Source organism: Schistocerca nitens, chromosome 6, assembly GCF_023898315.1.
Source record: "Schistocerca nitens isolate TAMUIC-IGC-003100 chromosome 6, iqSchNite1.1, whole genome shotgun sequence".
NCBI lineage: Eukaryota > Metazoa > Arthropoda > Insecta > Orthoptera > Acrididae > Schistocerca > Schistocerca nitens.
In genome coordinates, this window is record NC_064619.1 from 393,346,661 (window position 1) to 393,369,491 (window position 22,831).

The window sequence follows — 22,831 nt, forward strand, 5'->3', positions numbered from 1 at the left end:
AAAACATAATTGCCATAGTTGTTAAACACAATTTTTTTTACCTATTTATCTGTGAAACTATGAAGGAAGAATTATTAATGTACAAAAGTCACTGCACGGCAGAATGCAAAATCACATCCGATTGCTAAGTCCAGGCTACATGGAAAAGCAATACAAGATGTGTCGGGCAGACCACAATTAACGTAACAGCAACTGAAATACTCTGAAATGCAGAGGTAAAAGCCGATCTTCACTATTTACATGCCCATTGGCACCAACATTTATCCAGAAACAACAATACACGTAAACATTAACACTATGTGTACAAAAGGTCATTGTAAAAACTTTTATCTAATGTTTCTTTCAGGTTCCATTAGCGACACATTAAAAAAAGAACCATGGGCCTTGCCGTTGGTGGGGAGGCTTGCATGCCTCAGCGATACAGATAGCCGTGCCGTAGGTGCAACCACAACGAAGGGGTATCTGTTGAGAGGCCAGGCAAACGTGTGGTTCCTGAGGAGGGGCAGCAACCTTTTCAGTAGTTGCAGGGGCAACAGTCTGGATGATTGACTGATCTGGCCTTGTAACACTAACCAAAATGGCCTTGCTGTGCTGGTACTGCGAACGGCTGAAAGCAAGGGGAAATGCCAGCCGTAATTTTTCCCGAGGGCATGCAGGTTTACTGTGTGGTTAAATGATGATGGCGTCCTTTTGGGTAAAATATTCCGGAGGTAAAATAGTCCCCCATTCGGGTCTCCGGGCGGGGACTACTCAGGAGGACGTCGTTATCAGGAGAAAGAAAACTGGTGTTCTACGGATCGGAGTGTGGAATGTCAGATCCCTTAATCAGGCAGGTAGGATAGAAAATTTAAAAAGGGAAATGGATAGGTTAAAGTTAGATATAGTGGGAATTAGTGAAGTTCGGTGTCAGGAGGAACAAGACTTTTGGTCAGTTGAATACAGGGTTATAAATACAAAATCAAATAGAGGTAATGCAGGAGTAGGTTTAATAATGAATAAGAAAATAGGAGTGTGGGTAAGCTACTACAAACAGCATAGTGAACGCATTATTGTGGCCAAGATAGACTCGAAGCCCACACCTACTACAGTAGTACAAGTTTATATGCCAACTAGCTCTGCAGGTGATGAAGAAATTGAAGAAATGTATGATAATATAAAAGAAATTATTCAGGTAGTGAAGGGAGACGAAAAATTAATAGTCATGGGTGACTGGAATTCGGTAGTAGGAAAAGGGAGAGAAGGAAACATAGTAGGTGAATATGGATTGAGGCTAAGAAATGAAAGAGGAAGCCGCCTGATAGAATTTTGCACAGAGCACAACTTAATCATAGCTAACACTTGGTTTAAGAATCATGAAAGAAGGTTGTATAGATGGAAGAACCCTGGAGATACTAAAAGGTTTCAGATAGATTATATAATGGTAAGACAGAGATTTAGGAACCAGGTTTTAAATTGTAAGACATTTCCAGGGGCAGATGTGGACTCTGACCACAATCCATTGGTTATGAACTGCAGATTAAAACTGAAGAAACTGCAAAAAGGTGGGAATTTAAGGAGATGGGACCTGGATAAACTGACAGAACCAGAGGTTTTACAGAGTTTCAGAGAGAGCATAAAGGGACAATTGACAGGAACGGGGGAAAGAAATACAGTAGAAGGAGAATGGATAGCTTTGAGAGACGAAGTAGTGAAGGCAACAGAGCATCAAGTAGGTAAAAAGACGAGGGTTAGTAGAAATCCTTGGGTAACAGAAGAAGTATTGAATTTAACTGATGAAAGGAGAAAATATAAAAATGCAGTAAATGAAGAAGGCAAAAAGGAATACAAACATCTCAAAAATGATATCGACAGGAAGTGCAAAATTGTTAAGCAGGGGTGGCTAGAGGACAAATGTAAGGCTGTAGAGGCTTATCTCACTAGGGGTAAGATAGATACTGCCTACAGGAAAATTAAAGAGACCTTCAGAGAAAAGAGAACCACTTGTATGAATATCAGAAGCTCAGATGGAAACCCAGTTCTAAGCAAAGAAGGGAAAGCAGAAAGGTGGAAGGAGTATATAGAGGGTCTATACAAGGGCAATGTACTTGAGGACAATATTATGGAAATGGAAGAGGATGTAGATGAAGATGAAATGGGAGACATGATACTGCGTGAGGGGTTTGACAGAGCACTGAAAGACCTGAGTCGAAACAAGGCCCCAGGAGTAGACAACATTCCATTGGAACTACTGACAGCCTTGGGAGAGCCAGTCCTGACAAAACTCTACCATCTGGTGAGCAAGATGGTATGAGACAGGCGAAATACCCTCAGACTTCAAGAAGAATATAATAATTCCAATCCCAAAGAAAGCAGGTGCTGACAGATGTGAAAATTACTGAACAATCAGTTTAATAAGTCACGGATGCAAAATACTAACGCGAATTCTTTACAGATGAATGGAAAAACTGGTAGAAGACGACATCGGGGAAGATCAGTTTCGATTCCGCAGAAATATTGGAACACGTGAGGCAATACTGACCCTACGACTTATTTTAGAAGCTAGATTAAGGAAAGGCAAACCTACGTTTCTTGCATTTGTAGACTTAGAGAAAGCTTTTGACAATGTTGACTGGAATACTCTCTTTCAAATTCTGAAGGTGGCAGGGGTAAAATACAGGGAGCGAAAGGCTATTTACAATTTGTACACAAACCAGATGGCAGTTATAAAGAGTTGAGGGACATGAAAGGGAAGCAGTGGTTGGGAAAGGAGTGAGACATGGTTGTAGCCTCTCCCCGATGTTATTCAATCTGTATATTGAGCAAGCAGTAAAGGAAACAAAAGAAAAATTCAGAGTAGGTATTAAAATACACGGAGAAGAAATAAAAACTTTGAGGTTCGCCGATGACATTGTAATTCTGTCAGAGACAGCAAAGGACTTGGAAGAGCAGTTGAACGGAATGGACAGTGTCATGAAAGGAGGGTATAAGATGAACATCAACAAAAGCAAAACGAGGATAATGGAATGTAGTCGAATTAAGTCTGGTGATGCTGAGGGAATTAGATTAGGAAATGAGACACTTAAAGTAGTAAAGGAGTTTTGCTATTTGGGGAGCAAAATAACTGATGATGGTCGAAGTAGAGAGGATATAAAATGTACACTGGCAATGGCAAGCAAAGCGTTTCTGAAGAAGAGAAATTTGTTGACATTGAGTATAGATTAGTTTTCATAAAGCCTTTTCTGAAAGTATTTGTATGGAGTGTAGCCATGTATGGAAGTGAAACGTGGATGATGAATAGTTTAGACAAAAAGAGAATAGAAACTTTCGAAATGTGGTGCTACAGAAGAATGCTGAAGATTAGACTGGTAGATCACATAACTAATGAGGAGGTATTGACTAGAATTGAGGAGAAGAGCAATTTGTGGCACAACTTGACTAGAAGAAGGGACCAGTTGGTAGGACATATTCTGAGGCATCAAGGGATCACCAATTTAGTATTGGAGGGCAGCGTGGAGGGTAAAAATTGTAGAGGGAGACCAAGAGATAAATATACTAAACAGATTCAGAAGGATGTAGGTTGCAATAGGTACTGGGAGATGAAGAAGCTTGCACAGGATAGAGTAGCATGGAGAGCTGCATCAAAACAGTCTCAGGACTGAAGACCACCACAACAACAACAACAACAACAACAATTACACATTATAGTTTTTTATTCATTAGACTGGTGACTGCAACAAGAGAGGGCCCATTGAAGGTTGTAAGTACTATTGTTCATACAACTGTAAAGAATTTCACTGCTCACATAATAAATGATGTACGTTTTCTTTGTAGCACGATTGGAGATTGTCAAGAAAATAACAATAATATAAGCCCATAACGAAATTTGCAAAGTAACAACAAAAGGAAATACAAAACCAGAACTGCAAAGAAAATTTACATATATACCGTATTTACTCGAATCTAAGCCGCACCTTTTTTCCGTTTTTTCTGATCCAAAGAACCGCCTGCAGCTTACAATCGAGTGCAAAGTAAGCGGAAGTTCTGAAAAATGTCGGTAGGTGTCGCCACAACTAACGTCTGCTGTCGAATATACGTAGCGCTACACAGGCAGGCTTTGCAGGCACAAAGATAAATACTGGCACCAAAACCTCTGTGTCAGTAAAAAAAAAGGTGGAAGACGAGCTTTTTTTCTCCGCCCCGAGTTTCAATCACTGTATTTTCATACATTATCCAACGAAGTAAATACAAATTCCACATTGTTCATCTTCGAATGTAGCAGCATTTCAATGTACTACGAAAATCCGGCTGGCAAGACTGTTTGGGATGTTTGTCAATATGGCCAACTTTACATTCTGAATTCTTTCCTACCTGTGAGAAGAGATGGTTGCTAATAGGAACTTTTATTAATTGTGAATCACATGCAGTATTCTCTTCACCATAAGAATAATACGAATATAAACATTTTGCCATGTATTCTTTCGTGTTTGCTACTGTCTCATTTAAATCCTGTCTGCCTAATAAACTATGAAACTAGAGTGAGACAACAGCAAACGTGGAAGAATATACATATCATGTCATGTTTATATTCATATTATTCTTATGTCTAATAGTGATACAGTCAGAAATGAAGCACGGCAATTGACTAGATTTTTAAATCTAAGACAACTCTAATTTCTGTGCAGAATGTAATGTACTTAAGAGGCGTCTGCAAAGATTTTCAAACGGAGAAAAATTTTCGCTAAACTCTCGTTCAGAACATCGTCTATCATACGCAGTCTATTATTTGGTTCTTGTTGATCATTATCAAAGAAAGCAGCGCTGTAAGTAACAACAAATAGCAGTCTCTTGCCATTGTTTCGCTAATGAGACGATTCCTCTCTCTCTCTCTCTCTCTCTCTCTCTCTCTCTCTCTCTCTCTCTCTCTAAGCGGCGGTAGTGTGCACAAAAGCAAGCCATCCCGCGAGCGGCGTCAGGCCGTAAACACTAATTATCAGAATGCGACAAACAATGCATGACACAGTACAGTACTGCATTTTCAGCTCAGAGTGACGTAAACACCTATAACAAAGAGAACGGGACATATCAGACCAAAGAAAAAAATAAGCAATCGATTCAAACCAGACGAAGCACGTGAAAAAGGAAGGGTACCCGAATAAATACGGACGGAGCGCGTTACGCACATCAATGGCTACCTGGTAAAGCTTAACTGCTAAGCTTACGATTCGAACCGAACTACTGTAGGTGTATTGTCATTCATTCGACCTAATTGTGTCTCATATTACAATGGACCAACTTTGTTTCGATTTGGAGGTGCGGCCTAAAACTTTTCTCTCCCCTTGAATTTTGCGTCTCAAATTTCAGGTGGGGCTTACACTCGGGAAAATTTTTTTCCCTTGACTTCGAGTCTCATTTTTCAGGTGCTGCTTAGATTCGAGTGCGGCTAAGATTCGAGTAAATACGGTACGCTAATGACCACATAAGCTTAAGGCAAGATAGGACCAAGCATTATCAATTACTGTAATCATTAGCGCTTTGTAGCTAGATTAAACAGAAATAGATCATTGCTTCCATTCCTTTTAGCAATTTCCAAAATTTTTTTTCTAATATTTTTCATAGCACCACTGCTGCAAAAATTAACAGGCAAACAAGGAATGTTTGTTGTGCCATTTAATTTGTACTCAATGAACTGCAGCCATCTTGTTGCATGCAATTAATACACTACAACTTTCAATGAAAAGTGAATATAACTTTCAGTTATTTAAACAACAATTAACATAGCTAAAGATATACATATATATTCAGCAATATGAAACCAAAAGAAAATTTTGAAAGGAGAAATAATAAACACAAATAAATAAAATGAAATGACAGACAGCATAGCAACAAGATCACAGCTATGCGAGCAATAAAGTTGATTTAAATTTAACAAAAACTACAAGCAAAAACACTGTATTATACAATATCTCATATCTCAGTGCAGACAATAGATGAACTGCCAGCACAATTGTCAACAGAGTGTGCTTTTTCGTGTCTTAGTTTTGGAAGAGGCATTGTAGCTGGCTTTGAAATTTACAACAGTCCAGTGTAGTGTGAACACAAATGTTTATGAGGAAAAGAACACACACACACACACACACACACACACACACACACACAGAGAGAGAGAGAGACAACGCCTTTACATCTGTAGGGTTTTCTAACTGGAAAAAGGCTTTGGAAAAATTCAGTCTTCATGGAAGTATGTTGATGTATAAAGAAGGTGTTCTGAAACTAAATTCTATCACTAACCGAAGTGTGACCTCCCACCTGAATGAACAGTTACATCGTGATATGAAGAAAGGCTGTTTAGCTCTGGAGACAATTTTTACTACTGTGCAATTTCCATGCCGACAAGGACTAGCAATTTGAGTGCACGAAGATGTAAACTCAATTTTTTTTCAATTGTTGGAACTCCGAAAGAAAGATATACTGGAGTTTAAAGATTTGTTAGGGCGTTTGGCGTATAAGTTGACGTCCCAAATTCAAAACAAGATCATTGATCTACTAGGAGAGTCTTGTTTTGAGAAAGATATTGGCTTCAGTCAAGAAGACTGAACATTTTTCTATTATGGTTGACGAAACAAGTGATTCTTCGATTCATGAACAAGTTTCATTTTGTATTCATACTGACGATGATACTTAATCGTCAATGAAGACTTTATTGGCTTATACGAGACCCCCAACACTGAATCACAAACTCTATTTAGTATTTTAAAAGACATTTTTCCTCATCTTGATTTGCGAATGGATAACTTAAGAGGACAGTGCTATGATGGTGCCTCAAATATGAGAGGTAAGTTCAAAGGACTAAAAAACTTAGTTTTGGATAAACAACCACAAGCACGTTGTGTGTACTGCACTCCTCACAGTTTAGACTTGGCAGTTGTAGACAGTCCCCGCCATCTTACATCTATGAGGGATATTATGGCTTTAGCGAAGGACTTAGTAAACGCCATAAGGGACTCCAACAAAAGGATGGGACTTTTCAGAAGCATATGCTGTGAGAGTGCCAACGACCAAGCTGGTCTATGACCCCTTTGCCCTACTCAATGGACTATGCAACCTTCTAGTATCTTGAGAATAGTGAAAAACTTTAAAGAACTTCTAGAGTTTTTTGAAACATTTTCTGCAGGCGACAAAACAGAGGCAGGTTACAAATATACAGGCTATCTTGAGTCAATGTTATAATTCAAGACTTATTTCTTTTTACATCTATATTGGCATGCAATGAACCCAGTAGAAGATGTCAATGAAAACATTCAATGTCCTCATCTCAGTGTTGCCGATCTAGAAAAAATATATGAGGGCTTGATTTGTATATTGAATGGAAGGTGTGACAGTTCTGAACACTTTTGGGAATTGCATTTAAAAGAAAATGCCTTCACAAGTTGATCCTTTTCTTCCTCGGAATCGAAGTATACCAGAGAGGTATGAAAACAACAAAGCCAGTTCACCGCACACTTTCAAAATCCCAAAGGAATACTAAAAAACTATTTACACTGAAGTTTGCGACACGGTGCAATCTTGCATTACTGAGCGGTTTGCTTCAACTGGACTCACAGTTCATTGCAATAGAACAAGAGTATTTGCTTTTAGTAAACAGAGGTGAAACAAATTTGGACAAACCAACTGAGTTTTTCAAAAATGACCTAGACATTGAGAGACTGCGCTTACACTTGAATATGTTAGCCGATATCACGAATAATAAACAACTGGTCTTAAAAAACATGCATGATGTAAGAAAGTACATTACACAAGAGCCTGCAGTTGGAGAAATGTTATGTGAAGTAGTGAAGGGCATTAAGCTTCTCCAAGTAGTTCCAATCACGACAGCAACAGCAGAATGGTCTTTTAACGTTCTTAGATGTCTGAAGTCATATCTCTGATCAACAATGTGACAGAAGCGATTGAACAACTTGGCTGTTCTTCATGCCCATCGAGACGTTTTGGATGAACTGGATATCCAACCAGTCATCAACGATTTCATATTCAATAATCCAGTCAGACAGTCGACATTTGCACCTTTCTGAAGACACTCTAGCCCTAATAATGGCATTTAGAACAATATTAAAAATCTTTATAAAAAAGAGAATTAAATACATAAATAATGTTAAATTTTCAGTTTTGAAATATTAGTACTAGTTTAGTACTGTATTACTATATACTATAGTACTGTGTTAGGTACTTTAAAATACTTAAATATTTTTAGGGGTAAGACCCAATTAAAACCCGCTTTGTACGTACTTTTTGACTGAAAGTACGCTCCTGGAAATGGAAAAAAGAACACATTGACACCGGTGTGTCAGACCCACCATACTTGCTCCGGACACTGCGAGAGGGCTGTACAAGCAATGATCACACGCACGGCACAGCGGACACACCAGGAACCGCGGTGTTGGCCGTCGAATGGCGCTAGCTGCGCAGCATTTGTGCACTGCCGCCGTCAGTGTCAGCCAGTTTGCCGTGGCATACGGAGCTCCATCGCAGTCTTTAACACTGGTAGCATGCCGCGACAGCATGGACGTGAACCGTATGTGCAGTTGACGGACTTTGAGCGAGGGCATATAGTGGGCATGCGGGAGGCCGGGTGGACGTACCGCCGAATTGCTCAACACGTGGGGCGTGAGGTCTCCACAGTACATCGATGTTGTCGCCAGTGGTCGGCGGAAGGTGCACGTGCCCGTCGACCTGGGACCGGACCGCAGCGACGCACGGATGCACGCCAAGACCGTAGGATCCTACGCAGTGCCGTAGGGGACCGCACCGCCACTTCCCAGCAAATTAGGGACACTGTTGCTCCTGGGGTATCGGCGAGGACCATTCGCAACCGTCTCCATGAAGCTGGGCTACAGTCCCGCACACCGTTAGGCCGTCTTCCGCTCACGCCCCAACATCGTGCAGCCCGCCTCCAGTGGTGTCGCAACAGGCGTGAATGGAGGGACGAATGGAGACGTGTCGTCTTCAGCGATGAAGAGTCGCTTCTGCCTTGGTGCCAATGATGGTCGTATGCGTGTTTGGCGCCGTGCAGGTGAGCGCCACAATCAGGACTGCATACGACCGAGGCACACAGGGCCAACACCCGGCATCATGGTGTGGGGAGCGATCTCCTACACTGGCCGTACACCACTGGTGATCGTCGAGGGGACACTGAATAGTGCACGGTACATCCAAACCGTCATCGAACCCATCGTTCTACCATTCCTAGACCGGCAAGGGAACTTGCTGTTCCAACAGGACAATGCACGTCCGCATGTATCCCGTGCCACCCAACGTGCTCTAGAAGGTGTAACTCAACTACCCTGGCCAGCAAGATCTCCGGATCTGTCCCCCATTGAGCATGTTTGGGACTGGATGAAGCGTCGTCTCACGCGGTCTGCACGTCCAGCACGAACGCTGGTCCAACTGAGGCGCCAGGTGGAAATGGCATGGCAAGCCGTTCCACAGGACTACATCCAGCATCTCTACGATCGTCTCCATGGGAGAATAGCAGCCTGCATTGCTGCGAAAGGTGGATATACACTGTACTAGTGCCGACATTGTGCATGCTCTGTTGCCTGTGTCTATGTGCCTGTGGTTCTGTCAGTGTGATCATGTGATGTATCTGACCCCAGGAATGTGTCAATAAAGTTTCCCCTTCCTGGGACAATGAATTCACGGTGTTCTTATTTCAATTTCCAGGAGTGTATTAGGCATACTCTATAAACTTTATTAACTATTAAAGCATTAACTTTCAGATATTGTTTTCATTTAATGAACCCTGAGCCTTATTCAAAGTATGATTAAATTAGCTATTTCACTTATTAATCAAAGTGCTATTACTGTAGAACAGCAATATTTCATGTTTTATTCTATTAATGATAGTTTAAAGATTTATTTAGATATAAATTTAGTCTTTTCCGCGCTATATATTCACTGCCCTGTAATAGTCTATAAGCATGATTATTACTGTAAATTAAATTAGCTATTTACGAAAATACCTTGAGTGTTGATGTTTTGTTTCTTTTTTCAAAGTCAAAAAATGTGTCAAGTTTGTCAAGTTTCCTGGAGTGTCGAGTTACCAAGAGTCAAGTTTTTTGGAGTTCTAATGTTGATCATATGACTCTAAAATGCTTAAAAAACTTTAAAACTCACTATTTTTCATCTAAAATTTAGAAAATTTCCTGGGGCAAGACCGCCAGTATGCCTCCCCCCAATATTTTTTATAAGTCAACGTCCCTATAGGAGACCAAATAATGTGAATGGTAATTAGTACAGACCAGTAACTGTTGGTCCCACACAAGGTGGAGAAACTGACAACAAACGAATAGGAAAGTGGGGGAATTCATTCACAAAACATGCATTTTTTATGTTATGATAAAGATCAAGATGTAAAAGATGAGTTATATGCAACGAAGGTACTTAATAATAAAAACACTGATGAAATAGTACAGGCAATAAGAAATACCAAACTACAAAATATTTTAGTACCTATTGCAATGGACACCAGAGCTTCGACCAATGTAACATAAATGAATTTTTTTAAACAAGATCAAAAACAATATGCATATACCAACCCTACCATTCAAAATTGTAAAATTCTGATTGCCATGGGAGACAGGTCAAGAGGAATGAAACTACAAATGCGCATACCCGTCACCCTTAATGAGATTACCATAAAATGTACATTTCTTGTGGTGAAGAAATTAATAGTTAACTGTATTCTCAGAATGTATTTCTTTCGACAGTTTGAAGTAACAACTAGTGTTATTTCCAGTTGGACAAACACAATTCTGATGGAACTAGTTAGAACAAAACCAAGTCATAACAAATACAAAGCAACATAGGCTTTCAATTCTTTTACCCTGAAGTATTTTTATAAATGCTCAATGTAATGATCAGTAATTAGATAAACACACAGACATTCATGTGGTGCAAAATAAGGTAAAGGAATCTCCGTATTTACCTCAGACACAAAGATGAGTTATGTGCATTAATTTTGCAATATAAACAGGTGTTTGTGAAGCGACCTAGGATTATCAAAGATAATGTTTATAAAATGAATGTTTATTCACACACAACATTTTGTCATTCATCATACGTGATACCATGGTCAAAAAAGGAAGCAGTAAGAAAATAAATCGAAAGGATTGTGAATTAGATCATCACAGAGACCTCACAATCACTATATTGTTGTCTTCTTTCAGCCTTTACATAACCTAATGGGAGTGTAGTGCCCCCAGAATTTCACGAAAGTCTGGAGACACTTGTGTTCCAGCCGTTTCGAACACACGTTATTTTAAAGCAGGGCGTAAGGATGAGTATGGGATACTGCACCCATTTATTGTTTGTGCAGGTGGAAGGGAGATAATTCTTCAGCACTGGCAAGTGTTCAGCACGACCTGCAAGAATAAGCAAATACGGCCCGGAAGCTCCGTGGCTGGCTGCAAAGAGTAATGTAGCATTGTATTGTTAAAAACAAATGGAGAGATTCGAAATAGTGACTGTTTATCAGACGTTGAACTGTTGTTGAGAGTACGTGGACTGGGCATGGATAGTCAGCCACGATAAAAGCTTATGTATTAATTGTGTCCAAAAATGTGTAATTAACTGATTATGGGTGCCCAGTAATGTGTGGGCTTACGTCATAAAGTTTAGCTGTTTTTTTGTACAAAGTGGAAATAAATATGTTCTGGTGCATTGAATGATATTCCAAGAGTAGCGTATTTTTTAAATACGAAGAGAGAGAGAGCGAGAGAGTGAAAATTTCCCCTTCCTAGCAGTGAAATCTTCGGAGAAGCGCCCGGAGCTATCAGAAGACTGCAAGAAAGCAGAACCAGCATTCTTCAACAAGTAAGTCCACAAAAACGCTTAAGCTGTATAGAGAGAGCTTAACATTACACTGGGCCACCACAACTGTTTGTTATGGAAGCAAGGGAAATAAACAAAATCATTGTGTCGATGAGGGCAAAGCCTGAGAATTTACCTGAACAACTGTTAAAATTTCACAGGATTACGTGTTGAACAACTATAGGTCTGTCTGAGAGTATCATACTGGCAGACAACAATACACCCCGACAGCAGAAAATATACTGTATTTATTTGTTTTGGTAGAAGTTGAACATTTTGTGTTTTACCCTTTGGGCTAAACGTCAGTGCTAGTGCATTCATAATAGCACTGGGCAGTGTTGGGCCCAGAGCTGCTAAGTAGAGCAACGCTCTATGTACATGGCTTAGTGACCACGACTGCCAGGTGGGAAGAGCATGTCATCTCTCCAGAAGGAATACTACCAGATACAGGAAAAGTCACGCGATACCAGCTGAAGGCAGGAGGACTTTAATGCTATTATGAAAGCCTTAATATATGCTAATTTACTGTGCCATCTCGACATGAGTAAAGACCTATGCTTGAGCACAGGTGCTTCATCACAAGGAGTGGGGGCACATCTGTTTCAGATCAGAGAAGTTGAAGGAAAACCAACAGAATGTGTAATTAGTTAAACCCTTACAGAATGTTAGTTATCATATTCAGTGACCAAATTTAAAGCAATGGCAGTGGTTTGAGCATTCAGAAAAGTCCAATATTACCTATGGGGGAAACAAACAGAAGTATTTTGTGACCACCAAGTCCTGTCATTTTACTTAACATGCAAACTATTACACAAAAGAAATAGCAAGATGGTGCCTCTTCCTACAAGAATTTAGTTTTGAGGTCGTGTATATAAAAGGAAAACAAAACATCATAGCAGAAAATAATGGCACAAAAACCAATTACCAAAGTTTTAGAAACTGTTTTATGCTTTAAAACAAACCTGCTGTTGCGGATAAAGCACCTTTCAAAATTGCCTTTGGCATAGTTTCTGTCTATTGCACTTGTTACGAACGAAAATAATACTGAAAAGGAGACCCTGAGTGAACATTCTGATGGAGTGGCAACAGTACTATAGTCTTTGTTAGAAAACATTGACTGATTTAGTGACAAATAGATTTTAACTTTATTTTAATAGTTTTGTTACTCCTTCCGCAGTGGATATTGAAGCCCAGTTCTTGAAATTCAGTTGGGGTTCACCGACTTTCACTGTAGGTGCATGCCCACGGAGAGGTTTTGCAATTCATATGACTGGAACAGTATGTTCAATAGCTATAATCTCACTTCAAACACTGAGATGGTAGTAACAAAACATTAGAATTGTTTTAACAGTATGAAAAATACGAGTAAATCTCTTGAGAATTGAATCATATTGCTTGAGGAAAATGATGTCCAGGCAGTGAGCATCATATTCTATATGTATGAAGGAAACTGAAAAGGAACGGTCTTTAAGGGCTCTTTGTAATTATAAAAGGTATAAACTGAAAGATCATGTTCATTTTACTCTCAGTATTTCTGTGTGAAAAATATGTTCCAGGGTTTATAACAGACTGAAGCACTGACTGAAATATTAATGCCTTACTGTACAGAGCATCACAACTGCAACATGCGTAAAAGTTAAATCATCATTCTGTAAATGCTAAGCAGTTTCTTGTACTAGATGCATGCTGAACACCTTCCGTAAATTTAATGATGTGTACATTACTAACTAAGAAATAAAAAAAACTTCATCGTATAAATGCTAAGTAGGTGCCTTGTACAAGAGGCATGCTGAAATTCTTGTATAAATTTAACGTTTGTACCTTATTAATTTAGAAATATAAACTACTGATGTCAGCCAGAAAATACTCTTCAGTATGTTATAATATTAAGCATTTTATTTATTTTTTCTAGATTTAATATTTCAAATGCTGAGACAAAACAGGTCGATATGTACTGTAATTTAAATAAAAAGTATACACATAGTGTATGTTCTGCAGCTTTATGTTATGTTTTTAGCAAATGCTTTAGAAAAAAAGTAATTTTTACAACTGAATAAAAATTTAAAGTCATCCCCCTAACTGACAAGAGATAATGATTCTCCATTTGGTTTGAGATACCCAAACTAAAATTAACTTAAGAAATACTTTCAACTAGTTCATTACCACATTACATCTTGGGAGAAAATGTGGCAACATCCAAGACTGCAACAGCAATAATATTTTGCATTCCCTTCTTCCAATGCCTTCAGTTAAGTTGTTCTGTACATTATATTCAAAGCCTAATGATGACAGTTATTTTGGAAGAACTAAAATTGCCCATCATTACATACCTGATGTCTTCATTAACTGTTGAGATGAATCTTTAGAGCTTTTGTCTTTTGTTGCACTACTTGTATCATCATCAGAATCACTCAGTGTCAAGTCTATAACTTCTGCTTTTTCTGGCTTGTCTGCTTTCTCACTTTTAGCTGGCTCATCTGGATCCTTGTCTGATACCACCACTAGAATAAATAAATAAATAAATCTGTCACTTGATTGTCTTAATAAGGTAAATAATCATTAAGCATACTTTTAAAAAAAATTTTCTTTCAGTTTTCATACAAATACCACCATACAAACAGTGTTTTTAATTTAACCACTTTGGCACAATATGATGTTGTGCCAATATCTGCCAGAAGATCACAGACAGGTCACCTGTGTGAGATGACTGATTTACAAGAAGGCTCATGTGATAAATAAATGTTACCCATACATGCGTGGGCACCAAATGTTTTTCTTTATTTTTAACCTTATCCTTTGTTTTTGGAAACAGTTTTAACACTATCTGTTGTGCAGTAAAAGATGACTAACCACCCACTTGCTTGTTACAGCCGTACTACAGTTTATATATTTTATTGCAGTCACTGTCATCAGTAATGACATTCAAATCAGCTTACTGTGATTTGTGCTAGGATTTACATCAAGAATGGGCTAAAATTTTCAAAACTGGACGTGACACTGCATTGTTCAAAAATAAGTGCTGAATTTAAGTTGCATGAGACTGACAAAAATGTAGTTTTGTTTTCCTGAATATAAGGGCAAAAGGACTGCTGTTGATCTTGGTGCTTACATTTGAGTGCGTACTTTGGAAAAAAGGTATATAATTACTAGTTTCATTCATACCAAAGAATTGCATAATAATTCGAATAGTTACTCTCTCCTACATTTGAAATAGAAGCTTTGTGAAAGCTAAAATTTTGCTAGAAGTCTGGCTGATCTAAAATAACTTACTCCTAAAAATAACAGTAATAATACAGTATAATAAAGAATGTCCTTAAAATAACTTGGATGAATTTTGTATGAAATTTTGTGAGTTCTGTAATACAGTTATAGTTAACTCATACTATGACAGTTCTCTTACAGACCACAAATAATATGCAGCAGTGCTGTACTCATCAAGAAAAGAGAAACTACCACAGAAAGGCTGTTGCCATTTGCTACAGCAGGGACATGAAACATACTGGCTAGACAGTGGACCAGAACTCTGATTCAATGAATGATGACTGGGTACTTTGACCATGAGCTACGTGCACACTGATGCTAACAGCTCCCTCAGACTGCATCTAATGCTGTCAGTTAAATCACTATGCATTTCATGGTCACTAGGACATCTTATACTTCTGTATATAGTAAATTGGTATAATTTTTCAATGTTGTGTATAAATGGCCTCGTTGTTGTGACTAATGTGTTGCCACTATAACCCGACATGGGCATTAATGGGGTGAAAATGTTGCCACAATTTGTGACTTGACTGTACATGCCAACAATGCCCGACATGAGACCTGGATGATTTCTATACGAACACTTTTGTTTTGTTAATTGTACATTATAAATTTATTTATAACATAACAGGATAATTCTGCACCAAAAACAATTAAAAGTCAGCATACCCTTGCTGCTTTCATCATTTAACCTACTCACTCTCCCACACGTGCATGCACAAGTGTGTGCAAGTAAAGCTTAAAACAGAAATCAAGGACTGCCAAATCCTGCTTCTCCTATGACTTATTTCCCAATATCCCCTCTCCCCAATACCTATATGCACCCGTAAGATAAATAAGTGAGGACTGAATAGCGCAATTCAACATCAAACTAAAAAGACAAGTCTGGAGGATGCACTACAGTAGTTGACAGTAAAGGCTGTTTCAAAATGAAGCGTGCGGATTTTAGGGATTTCTTGCATTATTACATTCAACATACCATTATAAATAATACATAAAATGAAACAGCAACTCAAACAGTTTTGTTTGTATACTTCTGCACAAAGGGAAGAGCATGGGACTATCAAGAGTGACTGTCTCTCATGCGTAGCCCCAAGAAATCAGTTCCAAAAGCGAATTGCGAATTTGTAGTTAGAGTGATGTTAGTGTGGAGATTTAACAAGATGCTTACAACTGCATCTTAATCATTTTCGGTTGTTACAAACTCTAAAGCCTGCAGACTATGGGTTACCTACCAACTCCGCATACGAAATGTTGCTGCATGACTGAAGATTTTCTGGATCCTGTCATCTTCAGTGATCAATTGACATTTCACCTAAGAGGCAAAGTGAACACACACAAATCCCCACAAAGACTCCCCTAAATTGATTTCTTTTTTTGCCACATCCTAGTGGAAAGTTAATGGGCATTACTTTGCAGATGAAAAGCAGAATCAAAAAACTTCACTTGGCAGCTACAATTGGTTCAACAGTGTTGTATCTGACCACTGGACTGACCACAAGGGGCTGAATGAAAAGAGCTTTTTTTGCATGACCTATATGTCCATACACAATTTGATGCCATGCAATTTTTACCTGTATGTGCTTCTACTACCAGCTGATCTATACAACTTTACAAACAGCACAATTGTAACAATTACTCCAGACACACTAATCAAGGTTAGTGAAGTATCGACTAGATGTCTATGAGCACAAAAACTAGTAGGAGAAATTAAGAACACTTAACAGGCTGAAGGACTGGCATAATTTATTATTGTACTTTAATATTACAGTAAATTAGAGAAATAAGTGAAAATGAAGGTAGAGAGAATTTTATGCGAGGATTAACTAAGTAGTACTAAACTACTACAACTACTTGATCAGAATACGAAAGCAAGACAATGTGAAGTGATGTTGCACAATTCTTATTATGAATTTGCTCCTACACCAAATAAATGGTTCTTTTCAAAAATTCGTGGCTTGTGAATGTTCTTACCTAAATCCTCACTTTCACTCCTTGATGTCACATCAGGCTGAAACACAGGGAAAATAATAAAATGAAAGCCAGAAATACTCATTTCAAACATATACATGTGGAAAATTCAGTTCATTAAAATAGAATATTTTCACAGATCACCACAAAGTTATGTTCTTCACTAATCAACTCGTTTGGAGTGTGCAGGAGTACCTACTTTCTACATGAAAATTCTGTAACTTTTTCCTGAATGAATGAACATAAAAATCTTTCTTCTTCTATCATCATAATATGCAAAAAAAGGGAGTAAGAAGGATTACAGTAACTGCAGTGGTGTCACAATGATACCACACTGTGCCAAGATACATGATAAGATCCTGGAGAGCAGAATCCAAGGAAGGATCAAGAACAAATTGAGAGAGGAACAGCATGGCTTCAGATCAGGGCAGTCAACTGTTAACCTTATATTTGCAGTAAGCAGCTCCAGGAGTACCACTATGAATTTAGGGAAGACCTTGTGCTGGCCCTTCTTGATATAAAAAGAGTCATTTGACAGTGTCTATAGAAGAAAGGTCTGGAAAGCACTAGAAAAGAAGAGAGTGGAAAAAGAGACAACAAGCAGAATGGATAAGATGTACTAAGGAAGCCTGAGTTATGTGAAAGTGGGAAATGAAGGGAAGGAATGGCTCAGGAAACAAATGGTGTGAATCATGGCAGTGCATTGTCATCTCTCCTCTTCATTGTGGTCTTGGATGAGATAAACACTAAAGTGGCAGAAAAAACTGGAGAAGACAGATGTAAGCAACACTGCTCGTGAATGGTCTGAGAAAACAGGGAGGAAGAGATTCAGGAAGAAACTGTGCGACAGTATGGAATGAAATTTAATGTAAACAAATGTGAGATCCTGGTTAAAACTAGAAAAAAAATATAGAACAACTAGTGAAATAAGAATTGTAGGTTAACAATTGAAGAAAGTGCGAAGTGTCAAGTACTTGGGAAGTGTGATGGGGGAAAATGGAAGAAATGAGAAAGAGATCACTGAACACTGCAGACAAGGAGAAATTTCCTGCAAAATTATGGAGCCTGGTTTGGAACAAAGACGTCCCAGAAAGAAGCAACTTACTAATATATAGAAATTACCACATCCCATGCATCTGAAACGTGAATAATGAAGAAAAGAGATGTAAGCAGACTACAGCATGTGAAATGATGTTCCACAGAAGTAGGAAGGAGTAACAACATTAGAAAGGATGAGAAATGAAAGTGCAAGAGAAATAGTTCAAGAGGAATCGTTGCAGAGCAGGATAGAAATATCAAGGCTAAGATGGTATTTGCACTTAAAGAGAATGAAAACAAGAGGCTTCCCAAGAACATATATGAAATGGAGATGCGAAAGAAACGAGCAAGAGGAAGACCAAGGGATAGATGGCTGAAGGGTGTGGATGAGAGCATTGAAAAAAAGAGGTGAGGACTGGACCAGAGAACACAGAAACACTGGGAGAAACCAGGACTATGGCGAGGCTTATGTTCCAAATGGGCCCAGCCTGGAACTGGAAACTGTTCAAGGTGGTGGTGATCATGATCCCTGATGTTTTGCTTTATCATCATACTGCAAAACCCCACTGAATTTTGCTTTGGTAACTTACAAAATCCCAGAGCATTTCAATGCTGAATCATAACATACTTCGAAAATAAGGTCCTAGAAGAACCAGATCACTTTTTCACAATTTATTGCACCTACTCGATGAAGGCATTCTGTCTTTCAAAGTTCGTGAAAGTAGTTTATCAGCTGATAAAGAGCAAACAATGTATCTTCTGAATAAATGCATACTGCCCCAACACCTTTTACTTGATGAATAATGGATGGGAAATACTCGACACAAACAGTAAGTGTTCCCCAAGGAAAAGTAACCAGTATAGTAATGTTCTTAACATAAATATAAAATTCATTAGTGACATAACATTAGCAGGCTGTTCACTGATGCTGGTGACTTTAAGAAAGTAACAAATTATTGCCAGGAAAGACACAAAGACATTGATAGTATTTCCACTTTGTGTGCTGAATAGCAACAGAGCCCTACATGACCGACTATGCAAAATGTGAGACAGGATGAGCACATCCTAACTGCATAGGCTGCCCACACCAGCTATCTTGGCCTAGTACAGAAGACATGGCTGTATCCTATAAATAGATTTCAATTGATTGGCATCCGACATTTAAGGGCCAAAGCCGTGAAGTTGTCACTGTAAGCAATGTTGCAGGCAGCTGTCTGCCTTACGTAGTAAAAAGCATTTTTCTTCTTCTTCTTCAATAAGTTAACTTATCAGGTCATATCTTAAAAAGTACTGGACTCACTGAAATAATTCTTTTTTCCTGTCGATTATCCCACCAGTGATTTTCCACAGTTGGATATCACATAACATTTGACAGGTATAAGCTTCGAAAAGTGGCTCTCTTCCTTCAATGGGTTAACATTTAACTCTTAAGAAATGAAATGTTTCTTTATCTATTACAAAAGTGAAAATTCTGAAATTTATCTCTACAGTGTCAATCTCTGAAGAGTCTCCACTCTTCCCCTCTTTTGACTACTTTTTCATGGCTCAGTGTTAAGGCACACAAAACTTCACAAATCTTCCAGTAGAGAGAGAGAGAGAGAGAGAGAGAGAGAGAGAGAGAGACCATGCAGAGTTCGGAAATAAGTGCAGTAAAAAATAAGACTGAAACCAAGGAGTACATGTTGAAGAAGGGTCTTCAAAGATAAAAACAATGGAGCTACTAGGTACACACCGTGCATAAACTGCTCTACATTATTGTGTTACCAGTTGGGACCACTCTTTTCAGAAAACACAATTTTAAGAAAGCCCTCACTGAGACAGCTCTTTCTCGGATACTAGCAGTGATAAAAATTTGTATTACAATAAATTGTGTTACAATGCATCCTGCGGATAGGAGACCCTTTAATGCTGTTCTGGGGAAGGTTTCAAAGAACTTGTTCAAGAATTGATACATCTATGTGGAGAAGTTAGCTATGCAGATCCACACATCTCTCTACAATAAGTACACATGTCAAAGAAGAGGCTGAAGCAATTTGAAAAACTGTAATGCTTTCTGTTAATACAGAAGTTATTAATAAAACATCTGCTGCAACAGTTCATGGATGGATTGATTCACACAAACATTTGCACTATTTGATGCTTACAGCACATAACGTAAACACATGTTTGTCTCTTGCGAATGAAGTTTTATTTACAAAATTATTCCAGAATGTTAAGATAATATAATAAAAAATTTGGAAAATCACGATAGGCTTCCCTGTACTGTTCATCGTATGAACACAGCATCTGGCCACACTTTCGATGCTCCGAACATCGGAGCAACAATAAATACAGCAAAATGCATGGTACGGTACATGAAATGAGGCCTCTGCTCCTTTTTGAAACAAGGGGTCGGCATTGGTTGGAAACACTTGTTCACTACACTAGACTCTTCACACGCTCAATGTAACAAAACTGCTGCTTTGCTGATGGAAAAGAATTCTGCTTACAGATTACAGGAATAAGATAATGAGATGCAGGAAGAATTGCAATTTCTGGAAACCATTTAAAGAGGCCACTAACGAAACAGAAGGTGAAAAGAACCTAGAATACAGTTAGTTATCCTTTGGTTTCATAAACTGCAAATCTGCAGTGTCAGTGACAATGACTGGAGTGACTGGAGGTACAAAGATGACTTCATTATGATGGGGAATGGAATAGATTTGTGATTAAGTAGCGTAACACATATGCATATCTTAACAGGAGGTACGAGGGATTAAAAATAGAGCTCCTGAGTTTTCTACATGAGAAGGTTGTAATTACTTCCAAAAATAAAATTTCTACATTTCTTTGGCCATCTTTCCAAGACACTAACATGCTTGACATCAATGAAAAGCAAAAAATTCCTAGCACTGTGCAACAAATGTCTGCAAGTTATGCAGGTAAGACATGCAATTATTAATGTAATCATTTTTCAATAGTTGCTGTATACTGTCTTTTGGTCTACGGATTTATTATAATACGTATAATATATTATCAGTGGAAACCACATTTTTTTACAGGTACACCACTATGATTTCCACCTAAGTTTGGTATTATTTCTCTCTCTTTTGTTTATTAACATAGAGGCTACAAGTGCAGTATCAGTACCACCCAGGAAGAGAGATTGTTGATTCAAGGAATGGAAGAATAACAACTCCTCCACAGCAGATGAAGTATATCCCTATATTTTAATGCACCCTGAGATGATATCTTGAAATAGTAGAGCAGACAAGAAAGAGTTCTACCAGGCCTGGCTGCCATTGCAAGATGTATTTTATGTCTCCCTGCAACAGAAGCATCTAGAAAATAAATCATACAACCAATTTCAATATTTTTGACACAAGGTTGAGACTGGGCAGAGTTACAACACAATATGCATGCATTTTAAACAGCAACCAGTCTATGACACTAATCATGTACTGATCATGACATTCCATTTTATGTACTGTAATTTTGAGTAGATTATGTATATCATGACAGGGTGATATCTGAAAGTGCGCACTTACAGTGTAATATGTTAGGGTATATGTCTAAAACCATCAAGAAAATTTTTATTTGTGAGGTCCATTTGTTCACCAAGTATATGTTGTGGTTGTTCTTTGAAGGCACTATAAATATAAATTTCTTCTACAGCATCCATTAATCTTTCTTTCTCTACCATATGTAAGACACTTAATGATTGCTGTATGATGTTGGTGTTTCACTGAATCTGTTGGAGAAACATCTACTTGTTGCCATACATAGAAACTTTCAAATTCACCAAATTTTATTTTATTTTGTTATTAGAATAAATGTGCACTTTTATACAACATAAGCCATGACAAACGGATCCTGGACCAACACAAATCAAGAACTCCAACAACTGGTGAACTCAATAGCAGCGCATGGATACCACCACAAAATATGTAAGAACAAGAGTTTCCACACCCCCGGCAGCAACTGTGTGTGTGAATTGTGCGACCAACCCTGTGGCCTACCACCTGACCAGTTGTAAAACATGAGTAAACTCTCTGGTAGAGCTCTGTGAATAATAAACAATGTGAACACTGAAATGTGCAAACAATGTGTGATATCACATTTGTTTTTATAACTTCTTGATTGTGTAAGTGGCTATGTTTTGTGTGCGTGTGTCTGACGACTGTCCCTACTTTTGTCATGGATGTGGAAACTGATTCATACATTAGTTTTACAAAAGTTATGGGCTATTCTTTCTGATATGACACCATAATAAAATAATGTAATGTTTTTAGTTGTTAGTGTTTCTGCTTCTCGTGTTAAAGTTATTTCTTTATCTTTATTGTCAGTTTTGGTCTGTAATTTTGTAATACAGCAAACATTGAGAGAATTCAAATATTCACTTCTAAGATCATATCAAGTGGATGCAATCCATATATCAGAATTATTCAAACAATTTAAACAGAAATGTTTGGAACAAAGATATATTTATTTGTCAAAAAGCAAAATCTTTTACTGTTGCACAATTTTTTACATGTGTTAAAAGAAAGAGCATGAAATTACATCATATATAGTCACAATCAAAGTATTATGTCACATTGCAATTTTATTTTTTTATGTTATAATTTTGCAGGTACATTTAGTTGTATATGTGGATACTATCTGCAAATTGTATAGCACAGAAAGTTAGTAGTACAGAGGTAATAAATTAAAACATTATGCCTGATGATGGAGGGAAGGC

The 22,831-nt window shown here is 38.2% G+C and overlaps 1 protein-coding gene across 5 annotated transcripts in view; it reads right to left on the bottom strand.

Moving 5' to 3' along the window:
• Positions 1 to 22,831, bottom strand: part of LOC126263191 (E3 SUMO-protein ligase PIAS3) — a 266,664-nt gene that overhangs the window by 56,214 nt on the left and 187,619 nt on the right. For all 5 annotated transcript variants that reach the window (XM_049960248.1, XM_049960247.1, XM_049960252.1 and 2 more), the window contains 2 exons: positions 17,080 to 17,116; positions 14,175 to 14,345 (listed from right to left, as the gene is read on the bottom strand). In XM_049960248.1, the coding sequence (XP_049816205.1) occupies positions 14,175 to 14,345; positions 17,080 to 17,116 (208 nt within the window). The remainder of the gene's footprint in view (positions 1 to 14,174; positions 14,346 to 17,079; positions 17,117 to 22,831) is intronic.